This window comes from Heterocephalus glaber, unplaced genomic scaffold (assembly GCF_053883595.1).
Source record: "Heterocephalus glaber isolate CG9 unplaced genomic scaffold, H.glaber_assembly_v1.0 deba00001571, whole genome shotgun sequence".
In the NCBI taxonomy this organism is placed as follows: Eukaryota; Metazoa; Chordata; class Mammalia; order Rodentia; family Bathyergidae; genus Heterocephalus; species Heterocephalus glaber.
In genome coordinates, this window is record NW_028258356.1 from 2,797,456 (window position 1) to 2,810,160 (window position 12,705).

Sequence of the window (12,705 nt, forward strand, 5' to 3'; positions counted from 1 at the left end):
AAATTTCTCACCTTTTTTTCTTTTGGATCAGCCACATTAAGATCATCTAATTTATAGTCAATACCTTATATTATAAAAATTATTTTTCTTGGAGAGAGGAGGTTATCTTTTTCCTCAAACCACCTTTAAACAAATAATGAAGGAGGCAAATTTCCACTCTCATCAAAATCTTGCTGGTTTTGAGATAATCCTCCTCTGTTCTCCAGAATGATTGTTCCTTGCCTAGCACAATGTCAGACATATAATAAATAATTATTAACTCACATGCCATCACGAACAATTACATGAGGCAGTTAAGAAAAATGCTATAGAATGGTGTATTTTTATTATTGTCATTACTTTCATTGTTATGAGAGAAATGAACTACTTTATTTATCCATTTATATATTTACCTCATTGCCATCTTTGCTTACTCGTATCCATATTGCTATTCCCAGGATCAAAGTACCACATAGCTGCAGAAGAAAAACAAACAATTTCAGAGTACAATTAAGATAAAATAAAACGTTAATGTCACATACCCCTTCTATCTGGTTGTAATAGTTTATCATTAACTATTCTGTTACAGTATGACAGACATAAATGAGGTACATTCATGTACAGATAATTGCTGAATTGTTGCACTGTAATTCATAAGTTTGATAAGAGTAACTGCTTCTCATCCACAGTCCATTTATAGGCCTATAGACAAGAACCTATCTTCACAAGGCAGGAAAAGATTATTTCTCATGATTTTAATTGTATTTTTTAAGCTATATTATAGCATACATAAGGTAAGTCAAAATAGTTTAAAGAGAAAATATCCTTAGTATGACCCTTGGTTGATCTCGGAGAAGCTATTCTGGACCAAGAGGGAAGGGAATAACTGACTAATCACCAATAAGTCCTTGAAGATTCAAGAGGCAGATTGAATTTGGATTCCACAGAAAACAACAGGGTACTGGATAAAATGTGCAATTAAGCAACAAGGGAATTTAATAACCAATGTTTTTGAACTAAAACTAAGTTCTTTTAGGTGGTAAAGTTTAGCTAGAGCGAAGAAACAATGGAAACCAGTATTTAAAGTCTTAAATTCGTTTAATGACTTTACCAGATTATTTAATTTGGGTCAAGGCCAACACGAAAAATGCAAAATACATTTTGCTTTAGTGTAAGGAAAGCTCTTGTCTTTCAGGGTTAAAAAAAAGATATATATTGTAGGCTGGAAAAAAATCGAAGATATATTATTAGATAGATATGCTGAGAGCACTCTGGTAACATATGGACTTTCTAGATGTTTCTAATCTTTTTTTTTCATTAAGTTTATTGGTACATTTTAGGTATAAAATACACTTACATTCATCATTGGGATCTTGTACCTTTACATGATGTATCTTAATTCTTATTTTTCCCCATTTCCCTGCCCTCCCTTCACCCGCTCCACCCTTCCCTATTTACAGTCTTTGTTTCCATTTTTTCCTTTTCTCATATTTTTTCTTTTCCCTTCTTTCCTTTTCCCTACCCTTCCCACTTCCCTAGCTCCTTTAGACCCTTTCTTCCAATTTCACGTTATCAATTATGTCATTTGAACCTTATTTATACTTTTAGTTTTTCACACCAGAGAAACTATTCAGTATGTTTCTAATCTTTCCATTCTCTGACACAGAAATGTCTGAGTCCTCCAAAAGCCAGTAACCTTTCAGTGTCATAGCCTTCAGGCATGATTGAGCTGCTGCCCAGAACTCCCTTCCCCAGCAGCACTTTTAGTAGTTTCTCATTATGTTTGCAGTAGAAATAAGCCCAAGAGCTTTGTAAAGAGTCAGGAGTACAATGGATAGCTAAATAGCCATAAAATCTGGACTCCATAAAAGACCTCAAAAATCATCTATGTCTTCCTAAACTCTTCCTTTGGGATTTTTTAAAAAATTGGAATCCTGAGAGATTATAGTCAAATCTATAAAATTTAGGGCAATTCCTAATCAATCTGCCCTTACTAAGCATAGAATTCATCTTCCTCAGAATAATTTCTATTATTCTATTTACAATTTCTGTTGGTCTCCTCTGTCCCTCTCCCTTCCTCCTCCCTTCCTCTCTTTCTCTCTCTCTCTCTCTCTCTCTCTCTCTCTCTCTCTCTCTCTCTCTCTCTCTCTCTCTCTAAAACACAAACTATTAAACAAGACAGCTTTGGAGCTTGAAGACCTCTCTTAAGTCTCCACTCCTACCTCCTTCCACTAAGTCCCTAATTTCACTTTCAAATGGAGACAGATGTTCATTTTAGCAGTTCTTTGTCAATAAATCTGTAAGAATTTATGTCAAGTGATATTGAGATGCACCAGGATTTTCAGTAATTTAATACCAATTAGATTTATTGCTGTTATTTGACTTGCTTATTTATATTTTCTCTTTTTCTTCTCTTTTAATGGGTAGATTTATAGTAATTTTTCTTAATAGTTGCTCTGGCCTTTACCTTTACTGACAATAATATTAATTGTCCTAGTAGGTATTGTGATTACCAATGTTTTGTGGCATTTATCACACTGAAAGATAACCTTAAAACGTCTCAGAAAGTATATTAAACTTTTTGAAATTTTAACTTTTTGTCTATATATTATTATTTATTTCATGGTTTCAAAGTATTTAGAAATTAAATGGTATGTGGATCTTATGAAGTTAGTCACATCTGTCCCTCAAATGACAACTTTTAATCTTCTAAGCTCCTGAGCACTGTCTGTAACGTGAAAGAAAGAGCACCACCCATTTGATTCAGAAGTCAAGAATATTTGCCCAGGGGCCGGGGGTTTAGCTCAGTGGTTCCGCCGCCGCCTGCCTTGCAAGAGGAAGGATCCGAGTTCAATCCCCGGTACCAAAAAAAAAAAAAAAAAAAAAAAAAAAAATTAAGTTAAAAAAAATGAATATTTGCCCAATTTCAATCTTCACAGTTAGACAAAATTCTTTTAGGGATAGTGAAATTAGCTAAACTCTGATTTCCTTTCCTATTTCTCTCCTTATTTTTCAAATTTCATCATAAAAATGAAAAGAAACAAGTCCTTAAAATATATTATTTTCATCTTGTTGGAGAAATTTAGTCTTAATACAAAATTAGTTTTCCTAATGTTTACCTACCCATAGATATCTTCTCACATTGTGGCAGAGCACTTTCATGTACGTGCAAAATATAATTTTAGCACCACATATTTCCACATATACATTTGACTATTGTTTTTGTTCTATGTATTTTGTGTTGTTCAAGAAAATCATTTATTTTGGATTTTCATTATCTGTACTCTGTATCTATCATCTTACTTCACATTATTTTTATTTCTGTATCAATGGCTCTAACGTGCTAGCTACAGTGCATTTTAATTCTGCTGTTGAGTTTCTAGTTTATATTAAGTCTTTGCTTATCTATTTCCTTTTTCAACTCATTCTAAGATATTCTGATTAAATTTATCATGTCTTATGGCCTCCAACCACTGTTTCATGGATGGGCATGGAGGTTATTTTCAGGCATCACTTTGCGGACACCAATTTCCAGATACTTTTTTCAGGACTCTGAAGCGTTTTTCGTCAGAGATGTATGTCTGTCCGATAAGTTTTCAGAGTGATATTATCTTTCATTTACTCAACAGTATTTCTTACTAGGCCTTGAGCTAAATTTTCCTTTATTCCTCTTTGAATAGGATGAGGCCTATTTTGAAACATTATTTAATAAGGACGGAATAGTTGCTTTGTTCCACTTTCTAATGAAATGGATTAATGTAATTCTAAGATCTCCTAGGAGAGGAGAGATTGCTATGCATTCTCTTTACAGATGTGGGCTAAAGCAACTCTGATTTACTTAGATGGTCTCTATCCTTCCTGTATTGATTTCCTAATGCTCTGAACCAGTGAGGTGAATTACAGTCTTCACACTGCTGTCATGAGTATTTTTCCTTAACTTCTATCGCTTGTGTCTAGCTGTCCCCGCAAAGCCTCATGCAATCGTAGATGGGGCTTCTTCAGAGTGGCTGGATCTAGAGTCCGTGATGCTGGGACTGGTTCATGGTGCAATGCTAGGATCAAGGGCACTAGGCTTAAGGGTGTGAGTGCTATTTGCCCTAAATAGCCTGAATAAAATATAAGTGCTAGAAAGAGCTGTGGTCATCCCTTGCTTATTTTGCGACCTTCTGCCCACCATGAACTGTTTCTCTTCTGCTATATATCTGTCTGCCATGCCACCTTACCTTGGAGCCAGCCAATTATGGACTGAAACCCCTACAAATTGTGAGCTAAATAAGCTTTTCCTCCTTTAACTTTAGGTGTCAGGTATTTTGTCTCAGCAATGAAAAAAGTAATTAAAACAACTTCAGCTCCAAATGAATGTTTATTGCATCGATGAGTATTAAGTACACAGTATACGTGTTCCTGTGGGTTTCATTTATATGCATTTTCTAGGTCCATTAAATAAATCAAGCAACCAGTAAAATTGATGCAAATTCTATTCTTCAGTAACTCAAAATTTATAGAGAAAAATAAGTCACCCTTCTTTTTGAAATAAATTGGTCCTAGTAAACACTAAATCATTAAAATTCAGATAACTTCAAAATATGTGAAGAGAAATGAATGTTCAGCATTTTCTCTGCATTCTAATGTTTTGTGAATCATAACATGATGCAATTTCATTACATTGTTTCAAAAGCATAACTGCCATATAACAACACCTGTAGGCTTCCAAATACACTTGAAGAACCTGGGGCAAGAATACAAATTACAGACCACAGACCTTAGGTCTCTATTTTGAGAAATTGAAAGTCAGAATAATGAGCACAGAAAAGTGTGTTCTCTTTGCCTACCTTTAAAAAAAAATGTGCCTGGTGAAGGACTTGGAACACAAGGTTTGCTTTAGAATTCTTAGATTCCTCAAATTTGCATACCAGAAGGGAGTGGCACGCAGTCAGTCAACTGCAGTCCCCTTCTCACTGTTTCTTCAGTTTTGAATTCTCTATGGGACTTCACAGAAATGGGTGTGGATGCCTCAGCCTCAGCGTAAAAACCAAGTTCAGTCTGCTATCTGCTTCCATTTCTAGCAAACAGCTTGCCATGATCTGTCTTGGGAAAGAGCCCATTTAGTCCCTGCAAGCTGGTATGAAGCCATTTGGGCAGGGAAACTTGGGGTCTTGGTGCCCAAAGTGAAATCCAGCTTTGCGATGGCTATATTCCCTCTATGCCCCACAGATTCCTTACTCTGTGTGGAAAAAGGAGGGTCAGAGCAGGGTAAAAATTTATATCTGTTTTTAAGTCCGCTATGTAAAAAGTAGGACCATACCTGATTCAATAATTTTAAATTAAAAAGCAATGTGATTATTAGAATCAGAAAATACTATTAATTGAACTGGTATGTCAGTCCTTGGTTATGGACTTTTCTAAAGTATTTCAGTTCATTTTTATAGTTAATCCTTCTAGACAAGATTATCTTCATTTTACAAAAGCAGAGACTGGGCACAAGAAAAGTCAATAGAAATATTCTAGATCTCAAACAATTAAGAAGTAGATTCAGGATTTGAACCTCTAGCAGTATGAACTCACTTTTCCATACCTTTAACTTATAGTAGAATAATTCCTGTCTTATTATAATTCTTTACATCTTATTTTCTTCTTTTCAAAATTCTTTTTCAAAGAATTCTTTGAAATTCTTTTTCAAAACCCAACATTGAAAACTTTTCAACACTAAGTGGAGTAGCTTCATATTTCTGTCTCATAAAATGCCCATACAATACGGATTGAAATATCTTTTTCTTTTTTGTTAGTCGAATTCTCAGTTTCTTATGTGTATTAACTCCTTTAATCATCACAACAGCCCTCAGGTGGTAGATAGTACTGCTATCCTTATTTTACAGATGAACAGTAAAGCAAAGAGAGCCTAACAAATTTCTTCAAGGGAGCACAGGTAGGGATGAAGGAGCTGATGTTCAGACTGAACTCTCAATATCTTTTGTCATTGTCATAGTTCAACCAACATGAATTGCATAATGAGATGCAACCTCTGTATTTGCAAAGTTCATACATTTCAATCATTGTTTCATCTTTATCTTGGGCATCTAATTAATTGATAGAATAAAATATAATTATGTCCTATAATTTTTATTGCACCCCCGTCTCAGAGTTATGCTTGTCTTCCCTCCAATTTTTAGTTACTCTCAGCACATCCAATCTAGAGGCCCAAGCATCCCTTAAAATATAATGATGAACAATGAAATGCTGGCTGCTAGATCTGTGCCATGTTCTATCTTCTCTCTTCAAACACCTTTATGGATGAACTTCCTCCAGTTGCTGACACATTCGGCTTTATAGCTTGGCTCCATCTCACCTTTCCTCATTTGGGATTGGTAATGTCAGCTCACTCTGCTTTTCCCCATTAACAGATCTCCTTGCCATCTCTCTGTCTCTGCTCCTTATTACATAGCACATCTCCTGGCCAAAGGCCCTGTGTTTCCTGTTTATTCAGACTCCTCCAAAACTCTAAGTAATTATAATACTTCCAAGCCTGTCCTATATGAGAAGAACATAAGGAAAATTGGGATTTCATCTGTTTTTTAGACAAAATAGGCTTTAAAACTTATTACCTCTAGAACCTCAAATTTTCTAATTTGTAGCTAACTCTAGCATGAGTGGTTAGGAATGATTGTCACATTTACATGTTTTTGTTCAATTAGTAATTCTAACAAGTGCAAATCACTGCATATTTAGGTGGCAGATCTCACCCAAAGAAACTAGTATGTTTAGATTAAATGACTATAAGAATATCTTAGAGATATCACAACATCTGGCCCTACTTTGCAAAAACCTAATTTTGCAAGTTATACCAGAAAGAAAGCATTTGAAAACATAAGGCCATGGATATGGACAAGAAAACCACATCAGTGGGACCCATTAAAATTTTTGCTTAAGTAAACATTAAGAATGTGACAACTGCTGATTTCCTATGAAGGGTCATAAAATTCCAGCTGTGAGCTTTGGCTTAGGGGTAGACTAGAAAGTAGAAATAGGCGCATTCTCTAACCTCTGAGATTCCTCCTGTTAGCCAGTTTTGATTTAAAAAATTGATGTCACATGTTGACTAAGAAGTTACCACTGAATCTTTATAACTGTTGTTCGCACTGAAACACCCCATTCAAGATCTCTTATATAGAGGTTGTAGGTCCCCAAACACATACTGAGAAGAAGGACCACTGAAGGAAGTTAGAACTACCTAACTGAAATCTACAGCAGCAGAAAGACTTTGTGTTATCAGAGAAACAGATAATGGTAACCACAAAATAATCAGAGTTCCCTAGAAAAGCCACAGTAATGTCTGGGTACAGCATGGCACAGATCTTTACAGTTGACATTGAACCTTAATCTTAAATATGTGATCTTGAATCTATGACCCCTTTCCTAGGTCATCTTTATCATTTTGGTTTAAAATTCAAATTGATTACACATTCCTGATTAAACGAAAGATTTCTTCACTGTCTCTATCAGCACCTCGCAAAAGTGACAGATCACATGTTCCCTGATGAAAGCACCTCTGATGTATTCACAAAGGCTAGTGGCACTTCACAGGTTGCTTTTATATGACAAGGGTATATTTTAACTCTTTTGTAGTTTGAAAATTGTTTAGGTACTTCAGGACATCTTACTGAAATAGGAGCTACTCATTTATTAGTATATTAATATTTGGGTTTGTTTAAATGGACCATATATAATCTGTATCCTAGAAAGGAGACAGTGGCTGCAGTTCTTTAAAGTCAAGTATCCGGACTTGTTGGAAAAATAACTGATTCCAGGTCTGAGCTGGGACTAGGCAAGTGAGCCTGGAACATCTTGTCATACGAAATAGTGAAGAAGTTTTCAAAGTTTTTAGAATTGTGCCAAAAGCCAACTTGAAGATCTATTGGCCAAAGGTGAACTAAATTGTACATCAATAAGGTTAAGAACTACAATGGAGTTTATCTTTTCATAAGGATACCTAAAGAAATACTAGTTTATCACTGTTCAATGACACTAGAAAATTCATTACTTTGAAGTCTGGTAAGTAAAAAGTAAGAAGTATTTATGCTAATACATATGCTGTTTATGCTAATATGCTATATGACATTTATCACATATAACAACTTATGATATATATGTATATATACTGGATACCAGTGGCAACCAAACATTGAATCAGTAAGTGAGAATTTTCTCCTTATTGAAAGTATTCCAGGTAATGTGTGAAGAAAGATTAATAGAACTAGAAAATCACTAGTTTGAACCTCTTAATGAACTAAAAATGGATTTAATTACTTAAGAATCATCCCAAAAAGTGACACGTGTGGTGCCTCTTGGCCTTTGAAGAAAGAGGATAAAACCACTTATGAAGTTATTGTACAAAAAAAGCCTAAATTTTATCAAACTGCTCAATGCAAACGCTAACTTACAGATAACACAGGGGACAGAGAAACACATTAAATTACACCTTAAACACAGAAATAGCAAAGTCCAGACTACAGAAAATGTAATAAAACAAAAATCACATGCCACTACAGAAAATTTCAAGGGCAGGGAGATGAAGTCAAAAAGAGAACCTACAGTTTAAAATTGACATAAAAGGTGTATCAACCCATCACAATGTGTGAACTTGCTTCAGATTTTAATTCAAGGTGAAACATTTATGAGGTAATTGAGAAATTTGAACCCTGTATGGTTAGTTTATAACTGACCAAAAAATTTTTATGTTTTTAATATGTGATAATGACATTAAGGTTACATTTTTAGAAGTTTTATTACCTTTCAAGAACATATACTAAAATATTTACAAGTGAAATGATACATTGGAGATTTGCTTCAAAATAGCATGGGTAGAAGAATGAATGAGAGTATGGACAGAGAAAGATTGACTGGGGATGGGACTGATTACCCTATTTTGTCTTCTTTTGTGAGTGTTGGAAATTTTCCATAAGAATAAACTAAAAACAAAACCTAGATAAAGATCATGGACATTTCTTTTTTATATTCTACTCCAAATGTTTCAAATATTTCAAGGAAAGAAATTTATCAAGACTAACTTTAAAAAACTGGCATATATTTATGAGTTTCATTTAATACCTTCAAAAGCAGCCCATTTCTCTAGGGAAAAGAAAAAACATACCAAGAACAAAACTTTTATTTTAGTTATAGCTCACTTATTTAATTCACTAGTATGTCATCTGTACTCATTAGGTTCCTGACCATTCCATGGAAAGTTGTTTTATACAATAAAACTATATTTATGCAGTTAAGTTTAATTAAATCCATCATTATTTTAACAGGATAAGAATTTATCATCATATAAATGCCAGCTATCTGTTTACCAAAGGGAATTGGGTTCAAAAGCTAAACTGAAATTCTTTCCTATTTATACTGCATAAGCTATTTTTCAATCCAGAGTACAAAATGATATTTTTCATTTAAGCTGATTTACTTTTAAATCATTTAAACTGATTTACTTTCAAAGTCTTTAACTGTACCATGTATACTAAAAAATGAAAAGGCCTACATCCTAACATCAGCCTGCCCTTTTCATACTTCATTTTTGCATTTTCCAGTATTAGATGCTACTTTCAATTATTTGCTATATCCATGTCTATGGTCTTTTAAGAAATATAAGTTGCTAAATACAAGCCTTGTTCATTAAAAGGTGGGTTGATGACACATCAAAATACTGACTTTAAAATGCCAATAAATATTCACTGGCTTAGTTTAATCATATGATTAAATAATTTCATTGTTTTCCTCTCAAGTTTCTCATGACCCTGTTTGTTTGGGTCTGGGAACTCTGCAAAGGAACCTTTTCTCATGTCTTTATTGTCTCAGGACCCACCAGTCACCTGTTTAGACCCAGAGCTGAAGGGAAGGACTCTGGGGCCCGACTGTGGCTGAATCAGACTGTTTCCCCACAGAGCTCTGAAACAGAGGAGCTCTGGTAGATATACAACTAAGAGTAATTGTTCTTTCATTAAGGTTTTTTTTTTCTCTGTGATTGTTTTTGCAACAATATCAAAACATTTATGAAATGTTTATCCTCACAGATCCTGAAGTACACTTTCTTGAGTCATTGGCTTATTTTCAATTACTGAAACAACCAAAGAAAAAGCAAACAAATCCAAACAAGTAAATGGAAAATACATTTTCTTCCTCATTCTATTTCTCCAGTGTAGAATCTGTTCTTGCTTATGATATTTATATCAAGATCCCCTTTCTTGCATAAAATTGATTTAAAAAAAACACTTACCCAGAACAAGAAGTTGAAGATAAACATAGAATATTTTAGACAGCCACTCACACCTGCCATTTCAGAAAAAGAGCAGTAATCCAGGTGCTGAGAATTCAACTATTCCTTACAGGGTTGTCCTGAAATGTGCTCTGGAGTAATTTGCCTGCAGAGCCTCCTGTGCCCACAGCTTCAGAGCGGAAATAGAAAGCAAAGAACTAGACAGGGGAAAAATCAGTTAGAAAAATGGATGAAAAATTAACCCACACATTTAAATATCACAAAGGCTATCTCCAGGCATGTACGTCCTTTTGCTTGTCATGGCTCCTGGGCCACTGGGCCAGGATATTTATGATCCTTCCTCAAAAACTACCTCCTCTAAAGTAAACAGATATCAAGTTAAGGGAGTGGTGCTGGGCAATTCAGAGAATGGCACAGCCAGATAGGAGGTGGTTAGTCTTGAGAAATAACAGCCTGATTTTCCTGCCCTCTATTTTCACCATAGAGAAATAAGGCTGTTTTGTTCTCAGGTAAAGGGACATTGTGTCTCGACTCGTTTGTGCACTGTATTTTGTTAAAACAAAATTTATTCCAGTACAATAAAACACATTTAGAAATCTGCAAAATCTCTAGCCTTAGGCACAGAAACCTCTTATCATTAAACTTGGATAGTGAAACAACTATTGTCTACCTGCCTCCCAAAGCAAAGTTTCTTCTCAAAACATTTCCAGAGTTGCCATAAATGCACCACGGTTGCAGAAAGTAGAGAAGGAGGAGCAGCTTTTTCTATCTTGCTAAGAGCATTTCATTTTTATCTCCATTACTTTATGATGTGAAAAGAAAAATATTTTCTGGAGTCACTCTCTGACTGCCCCCATCCTTATACTGTGTGGCCGTTTTGATAACTTGGTTTGTTTTTAAGGTGGTGTTCTGTGCTGTTTCTGATAAATTACATGTAGCAACAGCTCCATTTCACCAAATCGATTTCTAGATTCCTGATCCTCTCAGAAAAAAAGTCTAAAATGGGAAAGTGCTCATGGATTAATAACCATAGATTATACAATTAGTTTCTAGTGCTAAATAGAAGGCAACTGTCCCCAGGTAAAAGCAACATTCTCTGACCTAACCAGGAAGGTGTGGACTGCTTTGTATAAACAAACTGGGTCATACTGCTTTGCACATCCTGCCTCTCAACTGGAGTTCTCCCCTACCCCCAATAAAAGAACCCTGTACTTCAAAATGTTGTTGGGAAAATAATTCTTAAAAAAAATTATTAAATTATATACAATAAGTGAGCCTGGACTTCTTCCAAAAGAATATTTTTCTAATTTTCACTGATAGACAATCCCACTCAGTAAGCATAAACAGCATATTTAATGTATTGCTAGGAATAATGTTTAATGTTAAAAGCCAAATTTAGAATTAGTTCCAAAAATAATAACAATATTTAACTCATCACTAATGTTGCTGGTGCTTTGTACTGTTTCCTCCTAGAAAATGGAAATACTTTCATAAATTTATACTGAGATACTAGTGTCTAAAGGATAATCTACAGTTGAAAAGACTTTTAGATTGAATAAAAAATAAATTTATAATCCTCAAAATGATTATTTATCATAGAGAAGTAAGATCAAAAGAAATACTGCTCTGTTGACAAATATGTATTACATACTCACTTCACTTCAGTTTGGAACTGACTTTCTGGTAGATACTGAATTCCCTCTAAAAGGAATGTAGTCTTTAGTTAAATCATTCTTGCACCCTGAAACACAATCAGTGGGTGTGTTTGGACAGGAAAATGACTCTGTGTGATAGAACTCCCAGTCTAATTCAGAACCAATACAACAATACTGTGCACTTCTGCAAATTTCTATTCCAATAAATGTTAAATTTTTGCAGGACTTTCCCAAATTAAATACTGTAATGTGATTTATGATATTTCGCTTTCTTTCTTGCCTCATAGGTAATCATTCCCTGGGGTCTGTCAAGGTCCTTAATTTCTTCCATATCTGTTCCTTTCATTTCATCTTTTGGCTGTCATTGTCCAGTCTTTTGTCATCTCCAACTTGAGCCCTTTCAATAGAAACATAGTGTCCCTGCCAGTCTCTTCCCCTGTCCCCAAGCACTCCAGATTTCTTTCTTCTTTTCTCTCTTTCTTTCTTTCTTTCTTTCTTTCTTTCTTTCTTTCTTTCTTTCTTTCTTTCAGACTTGCCTTGCACTCACTATGTAGCACAGGCTGCCTTGAACTCATGCAGCTCCTTCTGCCTCAGAGTACTAGGATTACAAGCATGTGCCACAAGGGCTGGCTCAAAATTCATTTTTTAAACAGCTATTGGTCATGTAAGTGCCCTGATTAAAAACCAGCCTAATGATGGCTTCTTGTTATCCATAGTATAAATTTCAGACTTCTTAGGGTGGTACGAAACACATTGCAACCACCGTGAAGGACTCTTTTGCTCCTTTTATCCTGTGACAAC

The 12,705-nt window shown here is 34.9% G+C and overlaps 1 protein-coding gene across 3 annotated transcripts in view; it reads right to left on the reverse strand.

Moving 5' to 3' along the window:
* Tspan8 (tetraspanin 8) overlaps window positions 1–10,565 on the reverse strand; it is a 35,862-nt gene extending 25,297 nt beyond the window's left edge. For all 3 annotated transcript variants that reach the window (XM_004845039.3, XM_004845038.3, XM_087192426.1), the window contains exons 1-2: window positions 10,250–10,565; window positions 393–455 (exon numbers count right to left, since the gene is read on the reverse strand). In XM_004845039.3, the coding sequence (XP_004845096.1) occupies window positions 393–455; window positions 10,250–10,309 (123 nt within the window). In that variant the 5' untranslated portion in view covers window positions 10,310–10,565. The remainder of the gene's footprint in view (window positions 1–392; window positions 456–10,249) is intronic.
* Between the last annotated feature and the right edge of the window lie 2,140 nt (window positions 10,566–12,705).